At 41.8% G+C, this 20,924-nt stretch overlaps 1 protein-coding gene across 1 annotated transcript in view; it reads right to left on the bottom strand.

Moving 5' to 3' along the window:
- LOC308280887 (laminin subunit gamma-3-like) overlaps positions 1 to 15,513 on the bottom strand; it is a gene marked incomplete at both ends in the record, with an annotated part of 54,538 nt that extends 39,025 nt beyond the window's left edge. The window contains 5 exons of the mRNA XM_080755196.1: positions 3,917 to 4,095; positions 5,441 to 5,583; positions 11,121 to 11,274; positions 12,086 to 12,331; positions 15,325 to 15,513. Of these exons, the coding sequence (XP_080611322.1) occupies positions 3,917 to 4,095; positions 5,441 to 5,583; positions 11,121 to 11,274; positions 12,086 to 12,331; positions 15,325 to 15,513 (911 nt within the window). The remainder of the gene's footprint in view (positions 1 to 3,916; positions 4,096 to 5,440; positions 5,584 to 11,120; positions 11,275 to 12,085; positions 12,332 to 15,324) is intronic.
- Positions 15,514 to 20,924: the final 5,411 nt, after the last annotated feature.

Raw genomic sequence — 20,924 nt, 5'->3', positions numbered from 1 at the left:
TCGCAGAGCTTGTAGATCTGCTATTTTTGGCTACAGTTCTCAGAATATGGACAATAGGGTTCACGTTGTTAATATAAAACGGATTGGAAGATTTGGAGGACCCCCTGTAGTAACTCTGAGGACCGACTAGGGGTCCCGGACCCCCCGTTGAAGACCCCTGTTCGAATTAAGCCCTATTTCATATTTCATACAGTATATAATATTAATGATAAGTTAAATGATAATGATACCTTCAATGTACAAGGTCACCATACTTGTGAGCTTGCTGATCTGGTATTTAAAAAAAAAGAAGAAGAAAACAAAAAAAAGGAAAACGGGACATTCCACACAATGAGTAGTTAAAGGGGAGAACCACCCATTTACAACATTGAACTATGCCATTAATATACTTTTGAGTTGTTATGTGGAAATAAGAAAATGTTTTATTAATGACAGTTCAATGTTAAAAATGGGTGGTTCTCCCCTTTAAATAATATGTGTTGATACCAGTGCCTTTGTAATTTTACTCAACTAAAATAGCCAGTTTCAGCAGACTGTTTCTACAACCACGACGCGAGGCGAGGCTATGAGCCTATGACGTAATTGCCGTAGCGGTCAAAATCGTTAAGCAACAGCCTTCCGCGACGGGGTCCCACCCCTGTTACTGAACTCTTTGGTTCCCATGGCGACGCGACCACGCAGCAGGCGTTGTAGACGCTACGCGGAAAGCTAGCCTCTGGTGTTGTAGGGACGGCTGTGACGGCGGCAGGTTGATCTATCGAGCGCTGATCATTTCCGGTTACCGTTGTCATCTGCCGTTGCCGTAGCGTTGCTTAAAGTCGCTAATGTCTAATACAGGACGGTTGTAGCTCAGGAGGTAGAGCAGGTTGGCCAGTGTTCCATGATCCATGGGATGGTGGTTCAAATCCCAGCTCCTCCTGTCTACATGTCGAAGTGTCCTTGGGCAAGACACTGAACCCCGGGTTGCTCCCGGTGAGCTGGTTGGTGCCTTGCCTGGTTTCCACCGCCATGTGTGTGTGTGAATGTAATGCAAATTGTAAAGCGCCTTGGATAAAGGCGCTATATAAATGCACCATTTACCATTTTGCCTGTAGCAAATACCCAAGTATTAGTATTTCTAAATTGTGGTAGTGTACTTTTACTTAAAGGAAAGACATGGAGTCTATTGAAAAACTATACAAGCTCACAGCGCGGCACCGAGTGCCGCGCTGCGAGCTTGTAGATCTGCTATTTTTGAAAAATCGTGAAAATGTGTGCCAAGAAACCTATGTTTCCATGTCAGTGATGCTCAACCTTTTTCACGTGAAGGACCCCCCATCTCAAAATATCTAGTTCCGGGGACCCCCCAGAAGCAACATTTGTGTTAATGTTCACTTAAAAAATACATATATTCAAAGATTTGCGCACATTTTCACGACTTTTCAAAAATAGCAGATCTACAAGCTTGCAGCGCGGCACTCGGTGCCGCGCTGTGAGCTTGTATATCTGCTATTTTTCAATAGCTAAAGTTACTAGGGCCCCTCCACCTTGGGCCCTAGTAACTCAGTCCCACTTTCCTACCCCTTGTGACGCCCCTGCATGGAGTAGCCTGGGTTTCTCCTTCTACAGTATAATGTGTACAGTGCATGACAAAGTACCCTTGTGGTTTAGGTCCGGCCCATGGGAGAACATAGAAACCAGGGGCAGCATATGGATGTGGACAGGGGCGTCGCCGCTGGCGTCACAAGGGCGGGGGGAAGGTGGGACTGAGTTACTAGGGCCCAAGGTGGAGGGGACTATTTTATACTTTAGATATTGAAAAATATTAGATGTACAAGCTCAGCACGCTGTGCCGCGCTGCAATTTCTTGTAGATCTGCAATTTTTTTATGAATGAGTTGACATGAAACAAAGTCGTGAAAATGTGTGCAAATCTTTTAATATGTGTATTTTTTAAGCGAACATTTGTAACCTAAATTTTGCTTTTGGGGGGTCCCTGGAACTAAATGTTTTGAGATGGGGGTCCGAAATAAATGCCATTTTGGGGGTCCGAAATACATGCCATTTTGGGGGTCCGAAATACATGCCATTTTGGGGGCCCTTCACATGAAAAAGTTTGAGCACCACTGACATAGGTTTTTCAAAAACCTTCACAAATGTTCACGAAAAAAAAGAAGAAGAAAATAGCAGATCTACAAGCTCGCGGCGCGGCACTCGGTGCCTTGCTCTGAGCTTGTATATCTGCTATTTTTCAATACAACACAATAACGCAGTGAATCCTTGTACCCAGGGCCCAGAATTTGGTGCGACACGCCTGGATGTGGAAGCTGATGCTAATCTCAAGGGACGCGGAGGCGCTATACTGGAGATCATTAGGGCAAATGTCTGCTCGTGTTCCGCAGAGCATCCTCTGTTTACCTGTGATCTAGAAACACAAAGGGAGCCATATGGCTGCCGCGCGACGCTACAAAGAATGACCCGGGGGCTAGGCTATTTCCAGAACGATTTGCACCAGATAATGGCCAGTGCCAAGGCGCGTTGTACGTGCAATTGCATGCAATTGTTCATGCAATTGTTCATGAGAGCGTTCGCCGCTGGCTTGCAGCTAAGTATAAACCATGCGTAACTCCGACGCCTGACCACCAGGCTAAATGTGTAATCCTAAACCTATACCATAACCTGAATATTGTCCTAATTGTAAGTATCTCCAATCTTTTTTAAATCAGGGAAGGGGGCAAAAATGTTTCTTTGTTTTTGCCACCACCTCCTTTTTTGTGTAGAAACATAACTTGGTTTGACACTTCCTCCCGGATGCTTCTGTCTTCATTCCTACTAACAGCAACACCACGGACTCTATTTTGATTGTCTTAAGTGCCAGCTCCTATGCCTTAACTTAAAGGCCTGTCCATATTGTCTCTGACCACCAAACCTTTCGTCGGAAAGGTCCAGTTCAACTACAAAATGATGTCGCTCGCATCTTCTGAAAAGCATTACCCTGAATTAGAGTTCGGAAAGCTGCATGTTGGAAAGTCGGACTCTCCGACAAAAAGTTCGGGGTTCGGAGACCCGTTGTGAGCTTGTAGATTATTTTCGAAGAGCCAGTTATTAAATAGTGGTTAAAGTGGTTTATGTATATTTTACAATATTATAATTTATATCTACAAAGTAACTAGTAACTAAAGTTTTCAAATAAGTGGAGTAAAAGTGCAATATTTGGATCAGAGATGTAGCGGAAATACTCAAGTATAAATACCTCAAAATTTCACTTAATTACAGTACTTAAGTAAATGTACTTAGTTACTTTACAGCACTGCTTTCAGCCTTTTCTCTTTGCAGAAGAGTAAGCCTGGCTACGCGAGGTTATAGCAGGGACGTGCTGGCCATTGGGAAAAGCGGGACAAGTCCCGAACGGCCAGTTCATTCCTGGCCGGTCCAGGCCGGCCATTAGGAAAAAAATAAAAATAAAATGTCGGCCTTCGTTCCATTTTGGGGGCTGGGCGGCCAACAAAGTAAATCTTCACTGTCGGGCAGAAACCTTGTTTCTCCAAGTTTCAAATTTGTAAATTTTGCTTCATCATACAGTCGCACAAAAGTAGTGAAAACAGCAGATCTACGAGCACACAACGCCTCGCGGTGCGAGGCGTTGTGTGCTTGTAGATCGGCTGTTTTCACTAGTTTAAATCATTTTGATAAATGATAAATACAAAACAAACAGTTTTGGACGTACAAGGTTTCCACCCGACAACGACGAAATATAACTCATGTAATTGACCCACTGGCTTGTCACTTTGTCACAAATCTTTGAATAGCAGCAGCGCTATAGAGAGAGATTAGCGCGCAATGAGGGCCTCTCCGACTCTTTTTCCCGGGCTGAATCAGGGGCCCAGCACGTCCCTGGGTTATAGTGTACATGTACACTCACGCACGCACGCACTCACCTGCTCCCTGACCAGTCCGTAGCAGAGTGGACACTCCTCACACTGGTGCGTGGCTCTGTTGTGATAGTAGTTCATTTCACACATGTCACACTTGTAGCCCACGAAGCCCTGGCGACAGTGACAAGTGCCATTGCTGTGACACTGCATGTGCATGGAGCCCATAGGGTCACAGTTACAGGCTGGAAGGGATAAAGAGGACAATGACAATGAGTGGGTTATAGGTGGCAGAGGACCAAGGGGTGGACATTTAACCACTTGAACCCCATCATATGCCATAATAGGTTCAGTGCATAACTGTAGTTCAGGGTTTCCAGAAGGTGGCAGTGGCACAACTGTTTACTATTCTAGTTCATTTCCCCATAAGCTCTCTTTGGCTATGGCTCTCTATTGCAGTGGTTCTCAGTCCGCGACCCCCAAAATAATCATATTTTAACTGGGGACCCCCCCCACCCTGACGAGCACTAAGAGTTGAGGCATTACATTTTGTATAACACGGTTCTATTGTGAAAATAGCAGATCACGTTGCGAGACCACAGATTTCTGCCTCCAATATTTGACAATTTGGCCAATGTTTAATTTGTCATTTTAGAAGTAGGCCTATTAAAAAATACTTAAAGGTATCCCTGGCTAATACGACAAATATGCCTTAATACATTTTAATTGTCCTCTATAAATACAATGTAAAAATAAAAACACCTTCATTATTTTATTTCTCCTAGAAATAGCCAATCTTTCACTCAATAGGGGAAATGCCTGTCGCAAGTTGATTTTGTCATAAATGAAATTTGTGATCTATCCCTATGGAATTTATGGCATGATATGTGCAAATAAAAACAAACGTAATAGGGGAAATTAGCAGAATACCTGTCAAATCTGGTATCATGCTATTGTGTCGGCTAGATCGGCTATTGTGTGCTACCTTGTGAAACGGGACATTCTGCATAATTAATACTTTTAATTCTGCATAAATAAGATTCCGGATTGCAGCTGTAGCTCTTATTAGGGGGTAGCAATGTGTCCACTAGGTGTGCATTTGTACATTGTCAGAGTTACAAAAGGATGAGTTAGCACCGATTATTCGACTGTGTAAAGCAGTGGTTCCCTAAACGTTTTAGCTCGAGACCCACAAGAGAAATTAGACGTTTGCCTGGGACCAAAACTAGTGAAAATAGCCAACACTGGTTTTCTAATTATGGAATTTCTTAGATTTGTATTTTATTTATTAATGCATTACTTAGAACAATTGTATTTGTTGTTAATCAATGAAAATGTTTACTTTTTTGGGAATGTTTTTAGTTATATATATTTTTTTAATAATAATAATGATTAAACACAAAATGTAGGACACCAAAAATTAAAGGGACCCATAACAATGTGTCTGCGACCCACAAATGGGTCCCAGTGTTTGGGATATATATATATATATATATATATATATATATATATATATATATATATATATAGGCAGTACATATTATATACAGTATGTATCATATTGTTGGCTGCAGTACAGCTCCAGTGTACCTCTGCAACCTCGTGAAGAGAATCCAAAGAAGCTGCCTCGGCACGTATCACACAGTCTCCCCTCCACTCCGGCACGACACATGCACTGTCCTGACACCGGGTGGCACGCCATGGACAGAGAGCCAATCGGATTACACTCACACCTGGAGAAGAAAAGAAAAGAAGAAAAACACGGCGTCACCAACAGCAGTGTTGATTTTGTCGACTAAAACGATGACGAAAAATGTTTGTCGACTGTAAATACTTTTAAATAGTATATTTATACTACTTGTAAAATGAAATAGAAACTAAGCTGTGATGACTAAAACTAAGACTAAATATATTGACTATTTCGTCAACAAAATAAAAACTAGACTAAAACGTCAGGGAGGGACTAGTGGAGAAGAGAGTCATTTTATGTTGCCTAAAATCTTATGATATTTAGTCGACTAAAATTAGACCAAAACTAAAACTTTTCAGGTGACTAAATTATGACTGAAACTAAATTACATTTTATTCAAAAGACTATGACAAAACCTAAAATTTGCTGTCAAAAACAACATTGACCACCAGGCACGTTGACACATGGAAACAGCATGGCCCAAATGGTTCTCTGAGTCATCCATGACAAATCCATGACGTATGACTTCAAATTTGCCTGAGTTGGACATTTGACGTTGACACCAAGCAGAAGCCCTTTCACTTTCATTAAAATATTATGTGAAAGACAATCGGTGGAGGTACTTCTGTGTCCGTCAGTGTGAGAGAAGACATTCTGCGCTGATCTGTTCAGCATTGCGTATAGACGGCTAGCCTCCTGCAGAGTCACCTCGTAAGAATTAGGTCAGGGGTCTTACACAGGGGGTCCTCAGAGTTACTACAGGGGGTCCGCCAAATCTGTGTGCGATGGGATATTTTAAAGCAAACTGCTTTTCCGGTGGTTAACCCTAGACTGTGCGTGTCTAGGGTGTGATCCACAACGGGAGTGATCCAAGGACAATCATCCCCAAATGCTCCACTCTGATTATTTTCCCAGATTGCGTTCTTGGTCAAAACAACAAGCCACGGATGATCCCGGTTATAATTTTTCTTTTCCGGGTGAAAAAAAAAAGCAGGGGCGTCAATTGGGTATGGCAGGGGTTTGCAGCTGCCATACCCTGGGTCCAGGGGGGGAAATAAAAGTTATGGTTATGTTGTTAAATTACAGTAAAATAACTACAAATGCAAAATTTAACAAAATTCTCCACACTTGTATTCTCAGGTCAGGTCAGCTGCACAGGTGCAATGCATTATTTAGAGGAGGAAAAAACGCTAAAAAGCCTTAGTTTTTGAGGTACCCCTACCCGGGGTAGAACAAAACGCGACATAGTTTTTTCATATCTTTAGGATGTCCCCTTCATGAAATGGATTCCAGCATGGCAATGCGTGCCATGCTGGAAGACTCTCACACAAAGCCGCTCCCAATGTATTTGTAATATCAGACATTGGGATGTATCATTGTCTATCCCATGACCAGCATGCATGAAAATAGCAGCTATTCCAAGGAGTTGTTGACTGACATAGTAGACAAGCGACACAAGTATATCCATAGTACAGTACATATGAATTAGGTCAGGGTCTGAGAACCTTTGGCTTGACAGATAGTCTACCAGAGGCTTCAGCATGACTGTGCAAGACAATATGCCCTCACTCTCTATGGCCTAAAAAAGAAGGCAAAGGGCCAGGTGTGTTCTAGTCTTGATGAGCTATGTTGTATTCTTGCATCAACGACAGACATGCCATTCTCACATCTGCCTCCCACTGAGGATATTTCTGAATGTTCAACAGGCTATGTACCAAACTGGTATGGTGCCACAATCATGTCCCCAAACCCCTTCTGTGGAATCCAGTTGGGAAGGGTTGGATGCTAAAGGATACATCACTGCAGCCTGTCCTGTACAAAAAATAGCCTGCACCAAGCAGTAAGAGACCTCACCCAGTACGTGCCTCAATGTCTCTCTGTGGGATTGTGTTGTACATAATACTGTATTTACAGTACATTGCCTGTAAACTAAAATAAACAAGAAATGACACAATCCTTTTATACCAGCTTGTGCCTTGTGGACCAGCCTTGACTGTGGAGCATTGTAGTGGCCTTGTGGTTGTAATCCACTGGGAACTGAATTCCTTCTTACCGTTTATATTATAATAATACATACCATCATACCATATTTATTACCATAAATAGTAAGACGGAATTCAATGAATCCATTAACCAGCCATTGACCAATAGATACACAGCCGATTACGTCACAAAATCTCCTGACAAAATTATGTCAGAATTTGGGAGATCACAGCTTTGTATCCATTGACCAGCTTTACAAATTGGTCAGTCCCCCTCACACTCAAAATAGTTGTTGATATGAAAATATTGAAAAATAAATAAACGAAATAAATTAAAATGAGAAAAAGCTGCTGTTTGATTATTTGGCATGCAGTAAGAATGGCACACATACTGTATATAGAAGAAAAACTCCTGATTCACAATACAAGCATATTATGACATATTCTTCTGGTTTCTTTTGTTGGTTGTTGGTGTATTCCCTATTGACAATCTGAATGGAGCTTGTTAATTTGTATTGATAATGAGCACCTTATCGATCCTGCTTATTGATCCGGGCTTTTATCGAGCCCACTGTTGAGCGCTTTATAATATTTTGTGGGAAGATTCTGAACAGAACTGTTATCTTTTTTTTATTGGCCAGTTGTTGTGACTCTGAGTTTGTCTATGAAGATGAGAATTGACAAAAGTAAAAAAATATTATCATTTAATATCTTTAAAAAAATCATTCATTAGTGTGCAGTAAGTGTTAAATGGCTATATATTATGAATAGTACTGTAACAATGTATTGATCGCCTTTTGTCTTGATTATTTAAACATGATGTCAAGGGCCGCTACGCTTAATAACAAGCTTGATAAGCCAAAGCTTATTGATACCGTGATATCAAGTTTGTAGTAGGCCCTTGTATCCAGCTCCTTCCCTACCAGTAAGTGGAATGATTAACTTGTGGGGATATTTCTGCACTTTCTTGGTAAATCACTTTTTTGCATTCTGATTATTTTGGGATGTAGGGACACTACCTGTAGACCATCTGTGCAAGTATGAGGTAAAACCAACCAGCAATAGAAAATTGGAAACTCCATCTTTCAGGGTAGGCATTTTTTGCCTATGTGGTGAGTCCCTTCATGGATCAATTTCATGACTTTTGCAGTAAAAGCAAAACTACTGACCATCGATGTCATGAAGAGGACAAGTAAAAGTTATGAAAAAACTTTGTCATGGTTTGGACTACCCCTTATAGAAGGATTACAGGGGAATTTACCTTAGGAATGTCATTTCCGCCTATATAAAGTCCATATATAAAAGGCTGCAGAACAATATTTTTGCATTCTGATTGTTCTGGGATGTAAGGACACTACCTGTAGAACATCTGTGCAAGTATGAGGCAAAAACAAGCTGCAGGTAGAAAATGACAAAGGTTTGACTTGGAACTCCATCTTTTAGGATAGGCGTTTTTCTGCTTATGTGGTTAGTCCCTTCATGGATCAATTTCATGACTTTTGCATTAAAAGCAAAACTTGGGACAATCCATTTCATGAAAGGGACATCCTAAAGATATGAAAAAACTATGTCGCGTTTTGTTCTACCCCGGGTAGGGGTATGGTCAACTTCTGGCCTATTTTTTCCTCCACTAATTGTTAATTGTGGCACGTTTACTAACATGCCAAGTTTAGCTGCATTTGAACAACCGTTACAGGCTGCCATATCCAGCCCAAGAAACTGTAGGGGGAAAAAAAATGTACTTCTTAAAATAAATGTATCATGCCTGTTGCTAAGGTATGGCAACATGACTGGTGTCTTGCACGCACGCCTTCGCGCACACATACCTTTTTCTGAACTGACGCCACGGAAGAAAAGACGACCGTCTGCCGCTGCCGACAGATTGTCATCTGCGTCACACATCGAAAATAAGGTAAAACTAGAAAGATGCAATTGTGCGGTTGTTGTGACACAAATCACACAATTCCGTCTTGCCATTAAAATTCTCCCCCTTAAAAACCCATTCCCTGCGAACTTAAAATATGGATGTGCGCTAATACTGCCAGGAATATCATAATTTTTTCAGTTCAACATTACGTGGCTTTGAATGGCTAGAGGCTGTGTTGGATTTAATATACCACTAGAGCGCGCCAACGATAAGCCTTTCAACATATATCTATGCTTTTCAAGGATGGAGTGACCATACGTGGCCATAGTTGGCCTACTGCGTCCGTTAACATGGGCCTGGAGCTAACCATTAGCGTGGGTCCGTGTGCGCCACGCGCACGCTTGATGGTGTAAATATTATGATGGCCCATCGGCTGGGACATGTATCCACGCAACAGACACTTCAAACCGGGTCAAAATCCGACGTAATGACGCGGCGTTATGTATTGTAGTGTGTATTGAAACCAACGGCTAGCATAGGCGATTTTACACAGAGGAGGCCTGAGCTAGCGGTGACGTCACGAACCAATCCTTACTTTACACGGTCACTCGAAACCATCGTACAAGGTAGGCAAGACCATTTATTCATCACAAAATATCCAATAAATTGCTTAAAAATTGCCGATCAACTTAAAAGTCGCTCGGCAGAGAGTCTCCTAGTGAGGAAGTCGTTCTGAAAGTCGACCAGCAGGCAAGAAGTTAAAGTCAATTAGGAAAATTAATAAATAAATTCATAAATAAATGAATGGCCATAAATGGAGATCTGTGTCAGACCCTGTTCCTTGTATTTATGGAGATCCCGTCATCAATATTAAGCCCATATCTTGGAATGCCCATATATGGACATACTGTGTTAGTCTCATGTGGTCTAAGATGTCAGACATCTATAATGTCAGTCATTGGGTCAATGGAGGAAATGGATTCATGAATACATTTATATCTCCCGATGAAGCCGGTCGATTTGACATTATGGCCCAAGTGCGTGCCACCAAAACTGTACGTGGGAAGAGTAGTGCGGCAATAAAAATATGTATCTAGAAAAATGGAAAGAAAGATGGAAAGGAATCTTGGATGGAATAAAGTCGGACAAGTACTATGGTCTGGTTGCCCACCTGGGGCAACCACACTAATCACTGAAAAAAAGTCGCTACAGAATCAATGAACCCAGTTAGACCGGGTACGCATTAATGTATCATTTTATGCTTTAGCTATTAAAAAATAGCAGATCGGTGCCGCTCGGTGCCGCGCTGTGAGCTTGTAGATCTGCTATTTTTGAAAAATCTTGAAAACTTGTGCAATTCTTTGAATATTTTGACCCGATTCTATAAGTGTCTTCTGAATCCTTGTAAGGTTTTTTTTTTTTTTTAAAGAGATATGTTTCTATGTCGGCGGTGCTCAAACTATAACTCAAATATTTGAGTTACACAATCATGTTCACTTTAAAAAATGAGATATTCAAAGATTTGCACACATTTTCATGATTCTTTCAAAAAATAGCAGATCTACAAGCTCGCAGCGCGGCACTCGGTGCCGCGCTGCGAGCTTGTAGATCTGCTATTTTTCAATTGTTAACGCATTCAGTAATTCTAGGCCTAAATGGCTGTGGCAGTCGACGTGTTAAATAGGATTTTTTTGAAAGAATGATGCCAAATAAAAAAGGAACGCCGCTCACCTCTCACAGCCTCTTCCAGGCTGCAGGTTGTAGAAGCCGTCGTCGCAGTGACTGCAGTCCCTCCCCGTCACGTGAGCCAGGCAGTGGCACCTTCCGTCCACTGGGTGGCACTGGTCCGGTGGCCCTGAGGTCCCCAGCAGGGAGCAGCTGCAGGCTGGGCAACGGATCAGGAATATGTCTATTATTATTACAATAACATATTAGTCCTATTCACGACCCGCCCACTCAGCATCCCCCGGGTGCTGAAGTCACGTTTTGAAGGGGAAAATCCTACTATAAGCCTATAGAGTTAACACAGAAATCGCAAATTTAATGCAATTTCCGATTAGTTATAATTATAATTTACTTTACCGTTCGAAATAATGATTTGTTGGCTTTAAGTCCAGCTATTTCTGTTATCGTTTCCCCTTCTAAATTGATGTCAGCACCCGGGGGATGCTGAGAAATTTGCTGGGTGGGCGGGTCGTGAATAGGGCTAATTGCAATATGTTTGATAAGCAATCATAGTATAAAATTCCCGATAAATGGTGGTGTAAACTAAGTAAACAAAACTGCGAAAAAAAACAGCGCCCTCTCTGTTTTGTTTCTGCGCAGCATCAGAATCTGTCTTGAGAGATTCGTTCTTAGGAGACAATGGTCATCACATTATTGTTTTAGGAATGCCACAAAAACAAAAAATCTGAGTTGTGTAACTGATAGAGTTCTCAAATTCGGCCCGAGCCGGGCCCAAAAATTATAATAGAGGATGGTGCATTCAAGTTCAGGAGAGTTTGGACAAGGCGGTTCTCTTGAATGCTGCCTTCAGGTATGGCATGGAAAGAGGGGGCATTTACATTTCCTTCACCATAGTGAAAACTGCATTCATGGTCTAGAGAGGGCACTTTTTACACACTGATAAAAGCGCATGGGGCTCAAGCCCCCTTCGATGTCTATGTGTGCACGTGCCTGTGGGTCCGATATCTCACCTCTGCATTTGGGGGCGGCGGTGTGGTTGCGGGCGTCGCCGTAGAAGCCGGTCCGGCAGCGCTCACAGTGGTCCCCCTCCGCGTGGCCCAGGCACTTCAGGCAGCGGCCCGTGGCGTGGTCGCACACGCCCACCGCGTTGGGGTCCACGTTGCCGTGGCAGGCGCATCGCGCGCACCGCCGAGGTGGGCCCGACCGGCCCAGCGGGTCGCCGTAGAAACCGTCCTCGCACATCTGACAGCGGCTCCCTTAGTGTGTGTGTGTGTTTGTGGGGGGGGGGGGGGGGGGGCAGTCAAAGGTCAGACTTGTACCTACTTTGAAGCTCTTAATCCAGAGATTTACAGTAATCAAGGTAAACACACGGTAATAAATAGCTTTTTTTTTTTTTATCTAGGATCATAGGTAAATCATAATATTAAGAACTAATGCAATATAAATCTACAAATGAACCTGGCATGTGTCATAACATGCTATCTAAATTCCATTTTAGCCTTTACATTGACAGCTTGAGGATTCTTGATATTATTAGTGTTCACTGTACTGTCAAATTAACCAGCTCTCTCTTCAAGATCTATCTACAGCAGGGGTCTTCAACGTTTTCAGGCCAAGGACCGCTAGGTTGAGAGAGAGAGATGAAGCAGGGACCCCCACAACCTGTTCATAGATTCCATATAGTTTCATCGTTTTGACAGCAGAATCGTCAGTGTATTTTGGATTCATGTCGATTTAGTTTTCTGATATTTAACCACTTGAGCCGTCAATACTTAATAAACTTGAACTTTCACTCTGTACTTAGTCTGCTCTTTTTCCCCTCTACAAAACCTCCTTGCCACCCTAGGGGTCCTGGACCCCCTGTTGAAGACCCCTGATCTACAGTATAAGGGTCCACTTGGTTACCAACTTTACATAATTTAGCTGGGTTGTGGGAGTGAGTTACTAGGTCCCAAGGTGGAGGGGCCTGTCTTTAGCTATTAAAAAATAGCAGATCTACAAGATCACAGCGTGGCACAGAGTGTCGTGCTGCAAGCTTGTAGATCTGCTATTTTTGAAAAGTCGTGAAAATGTGTTCAATATGTACATTTTAGGCGAACATTTGTAACTCAAATTTTGCTTCTGGGGGGTCCCTGGAACTAAATATTTTCAGATCGGGGTCCGTGGCCGAATACATATCATTTTGGGGGTCCTTCACATGAAAATATTTGCGCACCACTACATAGAAACTTGGGTTTTTCAAAAAACCTCAGAAGAATTTGAAATATTCAGACTCTGCACAAATAAAAAATTCAAGATTTTTCTAAAATAGCAGATCTAGAAGCTCACAGCGCGGCACTCGGTGCCGCGCTGTGAGCCTGTAGATATGCTATTTTTCAATTTGTTAAAGCACAAAATGTGAGTGAATCCTTGTACCCAGGGCCCAGAATCTGGTGCGACACCCCTGTTTGTGGCTGAGGGGGAGAGCCGCCTCATTTGTAACGCTTCATGATTGTAACAAGCACATTATCTCTTGATTGATCAATGACGTCATCGCATCAATATGTGCCCATGGCCGTAATGAACGTGACCAGTAAGTAAGAATTATTTGTATCCAGCCTAGACCGATTTATTGCAGAAAAAACAGGTATTTCTCAAAATGCGTAAAACATTTCACCTTGAGTATCTTTGGTCTGCAAATCTTTTCTTTAATGTAGCTAACTGACTTTCAATTACAGTGTATTTTAAGTCAGATTAGGGATGTATTACGAGTTGCGTTAATCAAACTTGCTATTTATTTAGGTAATCAATGTATTTTCCCATGTAATTCACTCAAAAGCTTGAACTGGTACATCTGGTAATATTTAATATTTTCCTAAAGTATTATATAGTATCTTATCACATCCTTGGTATGAAAACAATGTAAAAGAGTTGCTTGAATGAAATATAATTGATTAAAATGATTTGTTTAATGTGGTTCTTTAGCTGTGTTACACTTGTAAATCATGCTGTTACAATTAATCCCATGTGGGCTTCAAATGTAACATCGGAACAGCGTCCACTTTCGGTGGCCTGTTTTATAAATTGAAAAACCTTAAGTGGTTTATGATAGCAGACATGTGTAGGTCCTTTGCCTGATATGTAAAGTATGTAAAGTGAATCTCTGAGTATAAGGCCACATTCTCATAATATAATTCGCTTTAGTCGTGCGAATGGGAGGGGTGAAGTTGCCACATTCTTGCATATTTAATTGATACGTTTGCGCTCACACACATTGTCATCCGAAACAAGGAATCTCTGAGTCCACGTCTGTCCAAGGGACATGTATCCAAGCTGCATAATGGCTCCTCCATCTCCCTGTGTTTAATAATTCTTCAAGTTCAACTCACAATGTAACCGCAGGACCCCGCAAATATTTATCTGCGGTCGACGGTCGTAAATGGGCGATCAAAAAATAAAACCATGCGGCGGCGGGAGGGACTCGCAAAATCTACCAGCAATAAACCAGACAGCAAATAGGCCTACTTTTTTTTAGCAAGATATGAATATCTACGAAGAGGACAACGTCAACGTCTCTCTCTCTCTCTCTCTCTCTCTCTGCTCTCGTCTTGCCCTCTGCTGGCTCCTTCTCTGCGCTCCGCGGCGTGCGTAAAGCGTCTCCTGTCTCCATTTGGACATGATTGCACAGAGAGCAAGAGCGCGAGCGAGGGCGAGAGACCCACACATCGGCCTATATTATATTATATGATATACAAGTGACTACAGTGGCACTTTCCTTTCATCTAACTGTGAGCAACTCCTCACAAATAATACACTATGTGCGATCGAGGGAGCGGTGATCAGAAATGATATCAATGAGGGGAGGAGGCGGCCAGAATGGTCAGAAATCTAATGAGAGCAGACGGTCTGGAGGGGGATTTAACCTTTTATAAATAACTATAATGGATTTAACCCACACATGGCTCTATATATTGCCTGTATTTGAGACGGATGGATTCACACCAACAGGGAAGCGTTTGCGGTAGCGCATCGAAACCACCGTTTTTTTGTGGATTTGCATTCGTTTCTTTTATTCGAAAAAGAATACGGATGCGTCTTCACACATGCCCAACCGTTGTGTATTTTCCAACAATACGTTATAGGATTCGTTTTAATCGTAATAAAACGTGCCTGTGTGAATGCCGCCTAAAATATTGAAATGTGAAAAAATGTTACAATCGTGCAGGCTCTCCCTTATATTTGATCAGGAGTAACCGTTACTTTGACTCACCCCTCTGTCCAGGAGGGCAGTTGGTACAGACCACATCCCCAGTCTCTGCTATCAGAGCACAGCTGCTGAGGTGCGGGCAAGGGCACGCCTGGCAGTCCGCGGGGGTGCCAATCAAAGCGTTGCCGTAGTAACCGTCCACGCAGCGATCGCAGGCCGTCCCCGTTGTGAAGTGGGAACACTCACACACACCTGGATGGAACGGCACGCACGCACGCACACACGCACGCACGCACACACACACACACACACACACACACACACACACACACACACACACACACACACACACACACACACACACACACACAATTCTAAATGAAGCACGACGCACATATGCTTGAATGAAACAACACATGCACACGCACGCATGCACACACACACACACACACACACACACACACACACACACACACACACACACACACACACACACACACACACACACACACACACACACCTGAATGAAAGAACAACAGATAAGACATTTATGCCGTTTTTACACGCACGCCCACATACACACACATTGTGCTCACAATGTCTATTTCTCTAATAGGACTACTATAGCCTACTACACTTGAGCGGACATTTGGTATAGTCACGCACGCACGCACAACAACAACACAACTTGGCTTGAGAACATGATATTTTCCTCCTCAAGTCACCAGCAGAGGGCAGTATGTCTCTGGTCATAATCCTCACAGCTACCCATGAGTGAACACACACTAACAAATCCAAAAAAGAAAACATGTCCCTGCTGCTCTTGCCATAGCAAAAGCAGAAGACAACTATATTCACAATGAATGACTATAATAGCTGTTGAGAGAGATTATCATTTCCATGACTGTCTGCCAGACGAAAAAGACACATTTAAAAGTTTCCATAGCCTGGGAATTAAAAAAAGAAAAAGAAAAATCACTTTTAAAGGAGTAGTTCACCCCCAAAATGACCAGTTTTCTATTGATTACTCACGCCATGGAGACTTGAGTTCAATAATATTTTTAGTTTTTTCGCACTCCTAAGACAATAATTTGATTGCAATAAATTCACCCCCTTGATTCCGGATGGGGACACGAATGCATTTGGGTCCCCATCGGGAATCAATAGGGGTTAATTTAGTATAATCACATTGGTTTTTGGTCATAGGAATGTGACATGCATATTATTGAACTGAAGTCTCGATGGCATGAGTAATACATCGGAAAAAAAGGTAATTTTGGGGGTGAACTACTCCTTTAACTACCAAAAGCACAAGTAGTCATTATGCAGAATGTTTCATAAAGTATCTTATGTGTGAAATGTATTGTATAAATACTTTACACCATACAAGGGCAACTGGCAGCCACATGCGGCCCCCACCTTCATACCAGACTACTGATATATTATATTTCTGCTGTTACAATTCCAAACATGACCTGCTTTAATTATGTCATGTTAGTAGCTTAATGGCTAGTATAGTAATATTAAATTACTTAATTGTATAATTAATTGTCCTTTAAATGTCCAATGTATTTGTATTTAAGTTCATGAAGTTCATGAACATGAGTATATAACTACCCGTATTTTCCGGACTATAAGGCGCACTTAAAAGTCTTTAATTTTCTCAAAAAACTACAGTGCGCCTTATAGTCCAGTGCGCCTTATATATGGATCATTCATTGACATTGACATTCCCTTTAGCACAGCTCCATCTGTTGGATGCATAACACAACGGTAGCGTCTATTATGTGCGCCTTATAGTCCGGTGCGCCTTATATATGAAAACAGTTCGAAAATAGACCATTCATTGACAGTGCGCCTTATAGTCCGGTGCGCCTTATAGTCCGGAAAATACGGTAAATGCGTTTGAAATGAAATCAAAATGTTACATTGCAGGATTCCAATTTAAAAAAAAAAAAAAAATACAAAACATTATTCAGGATTCCAATTCAAAAGAAGCAAAAATAGCCGATCTACAAGCTCAAAACGCATCGCGTTGCGATGCGTTTTGAGCTTGTAGATCAGCTATTTTTGCTTATTTTGTATGAGATATGACAAAGAAGGGTGTAGCAATATGCAATGTGCCCCTCTGGAGTGAAGGTGGAAATATAGAGGCCCTTGCCATCATCAAAGTTGCCCTCCCCTGCTTTACACCATGACCACTGCATCGTTTCAATAATTGGATTGGCAAGGATGCTAATGAGGTTATCTAAACCAGTGGGTCCAAGCATACTAATGAGGTTATCTAAACCAGTGGGTCCAAGCATGCTAATGAGGTTATCTAAACCAGTGGGTCCCAAACCTTTTTAACTCAAGTTCCAAATTTGTTGAGAAGTTTTGTTGTCTCCCTGGGACCCAAAGTAGTGAAAATAGCAGATATGGCACAACATAGCCACCAGCAGACGCATGAGGAAGCCTGCTAGAAACAACAACAGTCGGACTCAAAATAAACAGAGCAAAAACCAAAATAATGGGGATAAACAACAACAGCATGACTCTTATAACCATTGGGGACCAGACACTGGAAGAGGATGGACAGATAGGCCGACCTGGGAAGTATAGATGAATAGGGAAGGCAAGAACAACATTCAACTTATTAACCGTTTTAGGACGAGGCCAATTCTAAAAACGTTTTCGGAAACTTCAAAGTGTTAACCTGACTGCGCCAGATGGTGGCAGTAGTGCGTACCGCCCTACTTTACCATCTGAGATCTCTCGGGGAGAGTTGATAACACTCGTAAAGTCCCGGGCCAGACCAATCAGCGGCAGCTACGGGCGGCAGCTACGGGCGGCCTCCGAGCGGCTCTGAGCCAATAGAGTCTGACTGCAGACCACGTGGAAACCCAGGAGGCGGATTCTGGGTGTAACGTCATGCAGACAGGCCAATATGAGTGGTTGGAGTTGGCACTCCCAGACTGTGATAGAGAGACGGCCCCATCCAATCACCTGCTAAAGAATTTGAAAAAATGGCCCGCCCCTTACATCGGGTCTGCCCCAGCGATCCCAGATGATGGTAAGCAGAGCGGTATGCAGCCAGGCATACGCACTGCTGCTATCATCTGGCGCAGTCAGGTTATCAAATTGTCACTGTCCGGCAGAAACCTTGTATCTAAAAGTTTCAAATCTGTTTTTAATTAAAGCCTTACCCCAGCATACAAAAGTGTCACACAAAAGTAGTGAAAATACACACAAGTGAGCTTGCTAGAAGCACAGACACGTATGCTTGTAGATCGGCTATTTTCACTATTTTAAATTGTTAAAATAATAAAAAAAAAGGAAGGTTTCCACCTGACACCTGACAACGAGGAAATATTACAAAATATTTAATGTTGCTATAGCAACAAGAACTCCAAAAGGGGTTCCTGTCTTGAAAGGTAAAAACCCCAAAAGGTGTTCCCTTCCTAAATGGGTTTAAATAAGATCTGGAAAACCAAAAACATCTCAGTCAATGCCAAGCTCAAAATCTCCGACGTCAAATCCGTACTACTGTATGGATCAGAAATAGGGCAATAAAGACTTGTGATTTTTGCAAGTCAACTCGACTCAGTAAAAAGTTGAGTCGACTTTATCGTTTGATGACGTCATTACATCACACACGACCCCCCAATTATTTTATAAAGTTTAAGTGTATAGAGGGTATCTTCACATTTCTAAAGTGCCAATTTAAGGACTTTTTAATACCTCTAAAATTACAAATTAAACATTGTCCAAATTGTCAAATATATAGAGGCAGAAATTGTGAAAATAGCCGATCTACATGCTCACAACGCCTCGCGAGCATATAGATCAGCTATTTCCACAATAGAACCATGTCATACCAAATGTAATGTAGCACTGTAATATTGGATCATTCCGTCCTTGACAATAAGCAATCCTACTGGATCAAAAATAATGAATACAAAGGTCGACTTGTGTAATGAAAGTCGACTTTTTCGTTAATGCCCTAATCAGAAAGCTAGAGGAGCACCAATAACATCACAAAACTGGAGACTTTCATCGGCCAGTGCCTAAAGACACATCCTCGGGATCTTCTGGCCAATGATATCAACCCGTGGGAACGCACCAAACAAGAACCAGTAGAGGTACAGCTCATACGGAGATAAGTGGAGCTAGGATTGCTACGCTTGATACGCAAAGAATGAATTGAATTGTTATAACGAATTGCATTTTTATGGTGATTTTCCGAGCGCTCAAAGCACTTTACCATGGTTCATTAGTTCATACAATTAGTCCATGGGCCATACAAGATGTCCGTATCGGAAAGGTGACAAAGGTTATCATGCATTTTTGAAAAGCTCTATATATGTAGATTATAATTTGGTATGATAACCCTTTCTGAGACACAGCTAAATTTGTGTTATCAGCCGGTAGAGTTGGTGTCCCATTAACTTTACATTACAGGGAAAAAAAAGTATCTGCTTTAAGTAGTATATGAGGGGTCAAACTAGGGTTTTTTCATGATTCTGAATCCATTGAAAGCATCTGTTTTGCACAAAAAACATTCCTTGGGCTAAAAAACGGCCCCACAAGACTATGGTTTAGTGATGAAAAGTGACGAGTCATCACTTTTCACACTTTTGTTTAGAATCATGAAAAACCCCTAGTTTGACACCTCATATGTTACTTAAAGCAGATTAATTTTTTGCTTTTTTCCCTATAATGTAATAATGTATAATGTAATGGGACACCAACTCTAGCGGCTGATAACACCAATTTAGCTGTGTCTCAGAAAGGGTATCATACCAAAATATAATCTACAGATATAGAGCTTTTCAGAAATGCATGGTAACCTTTGCCACCTTTCCGATACCGACATCTTGTATGGCCCATGGACTAAATGGGCGGTGAATCGGCGAACAGTCGACGCCAGCGTCCTCACCAGGGGCATCACAAAGAGGAGGAGGTAGTGCCGCGCTGCGAGCTTGTAGATCTGCTATTTTTGAAAAGTCGTGAAAATGAGCGCAAATCTTGAATATAATGTATTTTTTAAGCAAACATTTGTAACTGAAATGTTGTTTCTAGGGTGTGGGGGGGGGGGAACTGAATATTTTGAGATGGGGGTCCGTGGCCAAATACATATCATTTTGGGGGTCCTTCACATGAAAAGGTTTGAGCACCAATGACATAGAAACATATGGGTTTTTAAAAAAAAACCTTATAAGGATCTGAAATATTCAAAGACTATTTTCACGATTTTTCGAAAATAGCAGATCTACAAGCTTGCAGCGTGGCACTCGGTGCCGCGCTGTGAGCTTGTATATCTGCTATTTCTCAATAGTTAGTAGGGGTGTAACGATACCTTTTAATAGCGATTTGATACATATCATGATACATGGTCGACGATACGATACATGGACGATATTGGTTCATTCATGGTGATACGATACGATTCGATTCAATGCATTAAAATCGATATAGTAACTATTTAGCAAAGACATTAAATCTGTGTAAAGGTGTGGATAGTGCAGGTTTTTAAGGAAAACATGTATTATTATGGATATAAATAAGTAAACACAGTGATTATCTGCCAAATACATGGACATTGTATATTGACAAACCTGCACCTTGACATGAACCCAGAGATTACACACATTTATCGACAGACCAGTGTAGCTATATGGAAA

The sequence above is a fragment of the Nannobrachium achirus genome, assembly GCF_963921795.1.
Source record: "Nannobrachium achirus genome assembly, contig: SCAFFOLD_309, whole genome shotgun sequence".
Lineage (NCBI taxonomy): Eukaryota > Metazoa > Chordata > Actinopteri > Myctophiformes > Myctophidae > Nannobrachium > Nannobrachium achirus.
The sequence above is the reverse complement of the archived record's forward strand: the minus strand, read 5'-3'. Positions and strand labels throughout refer to the sequence as shown.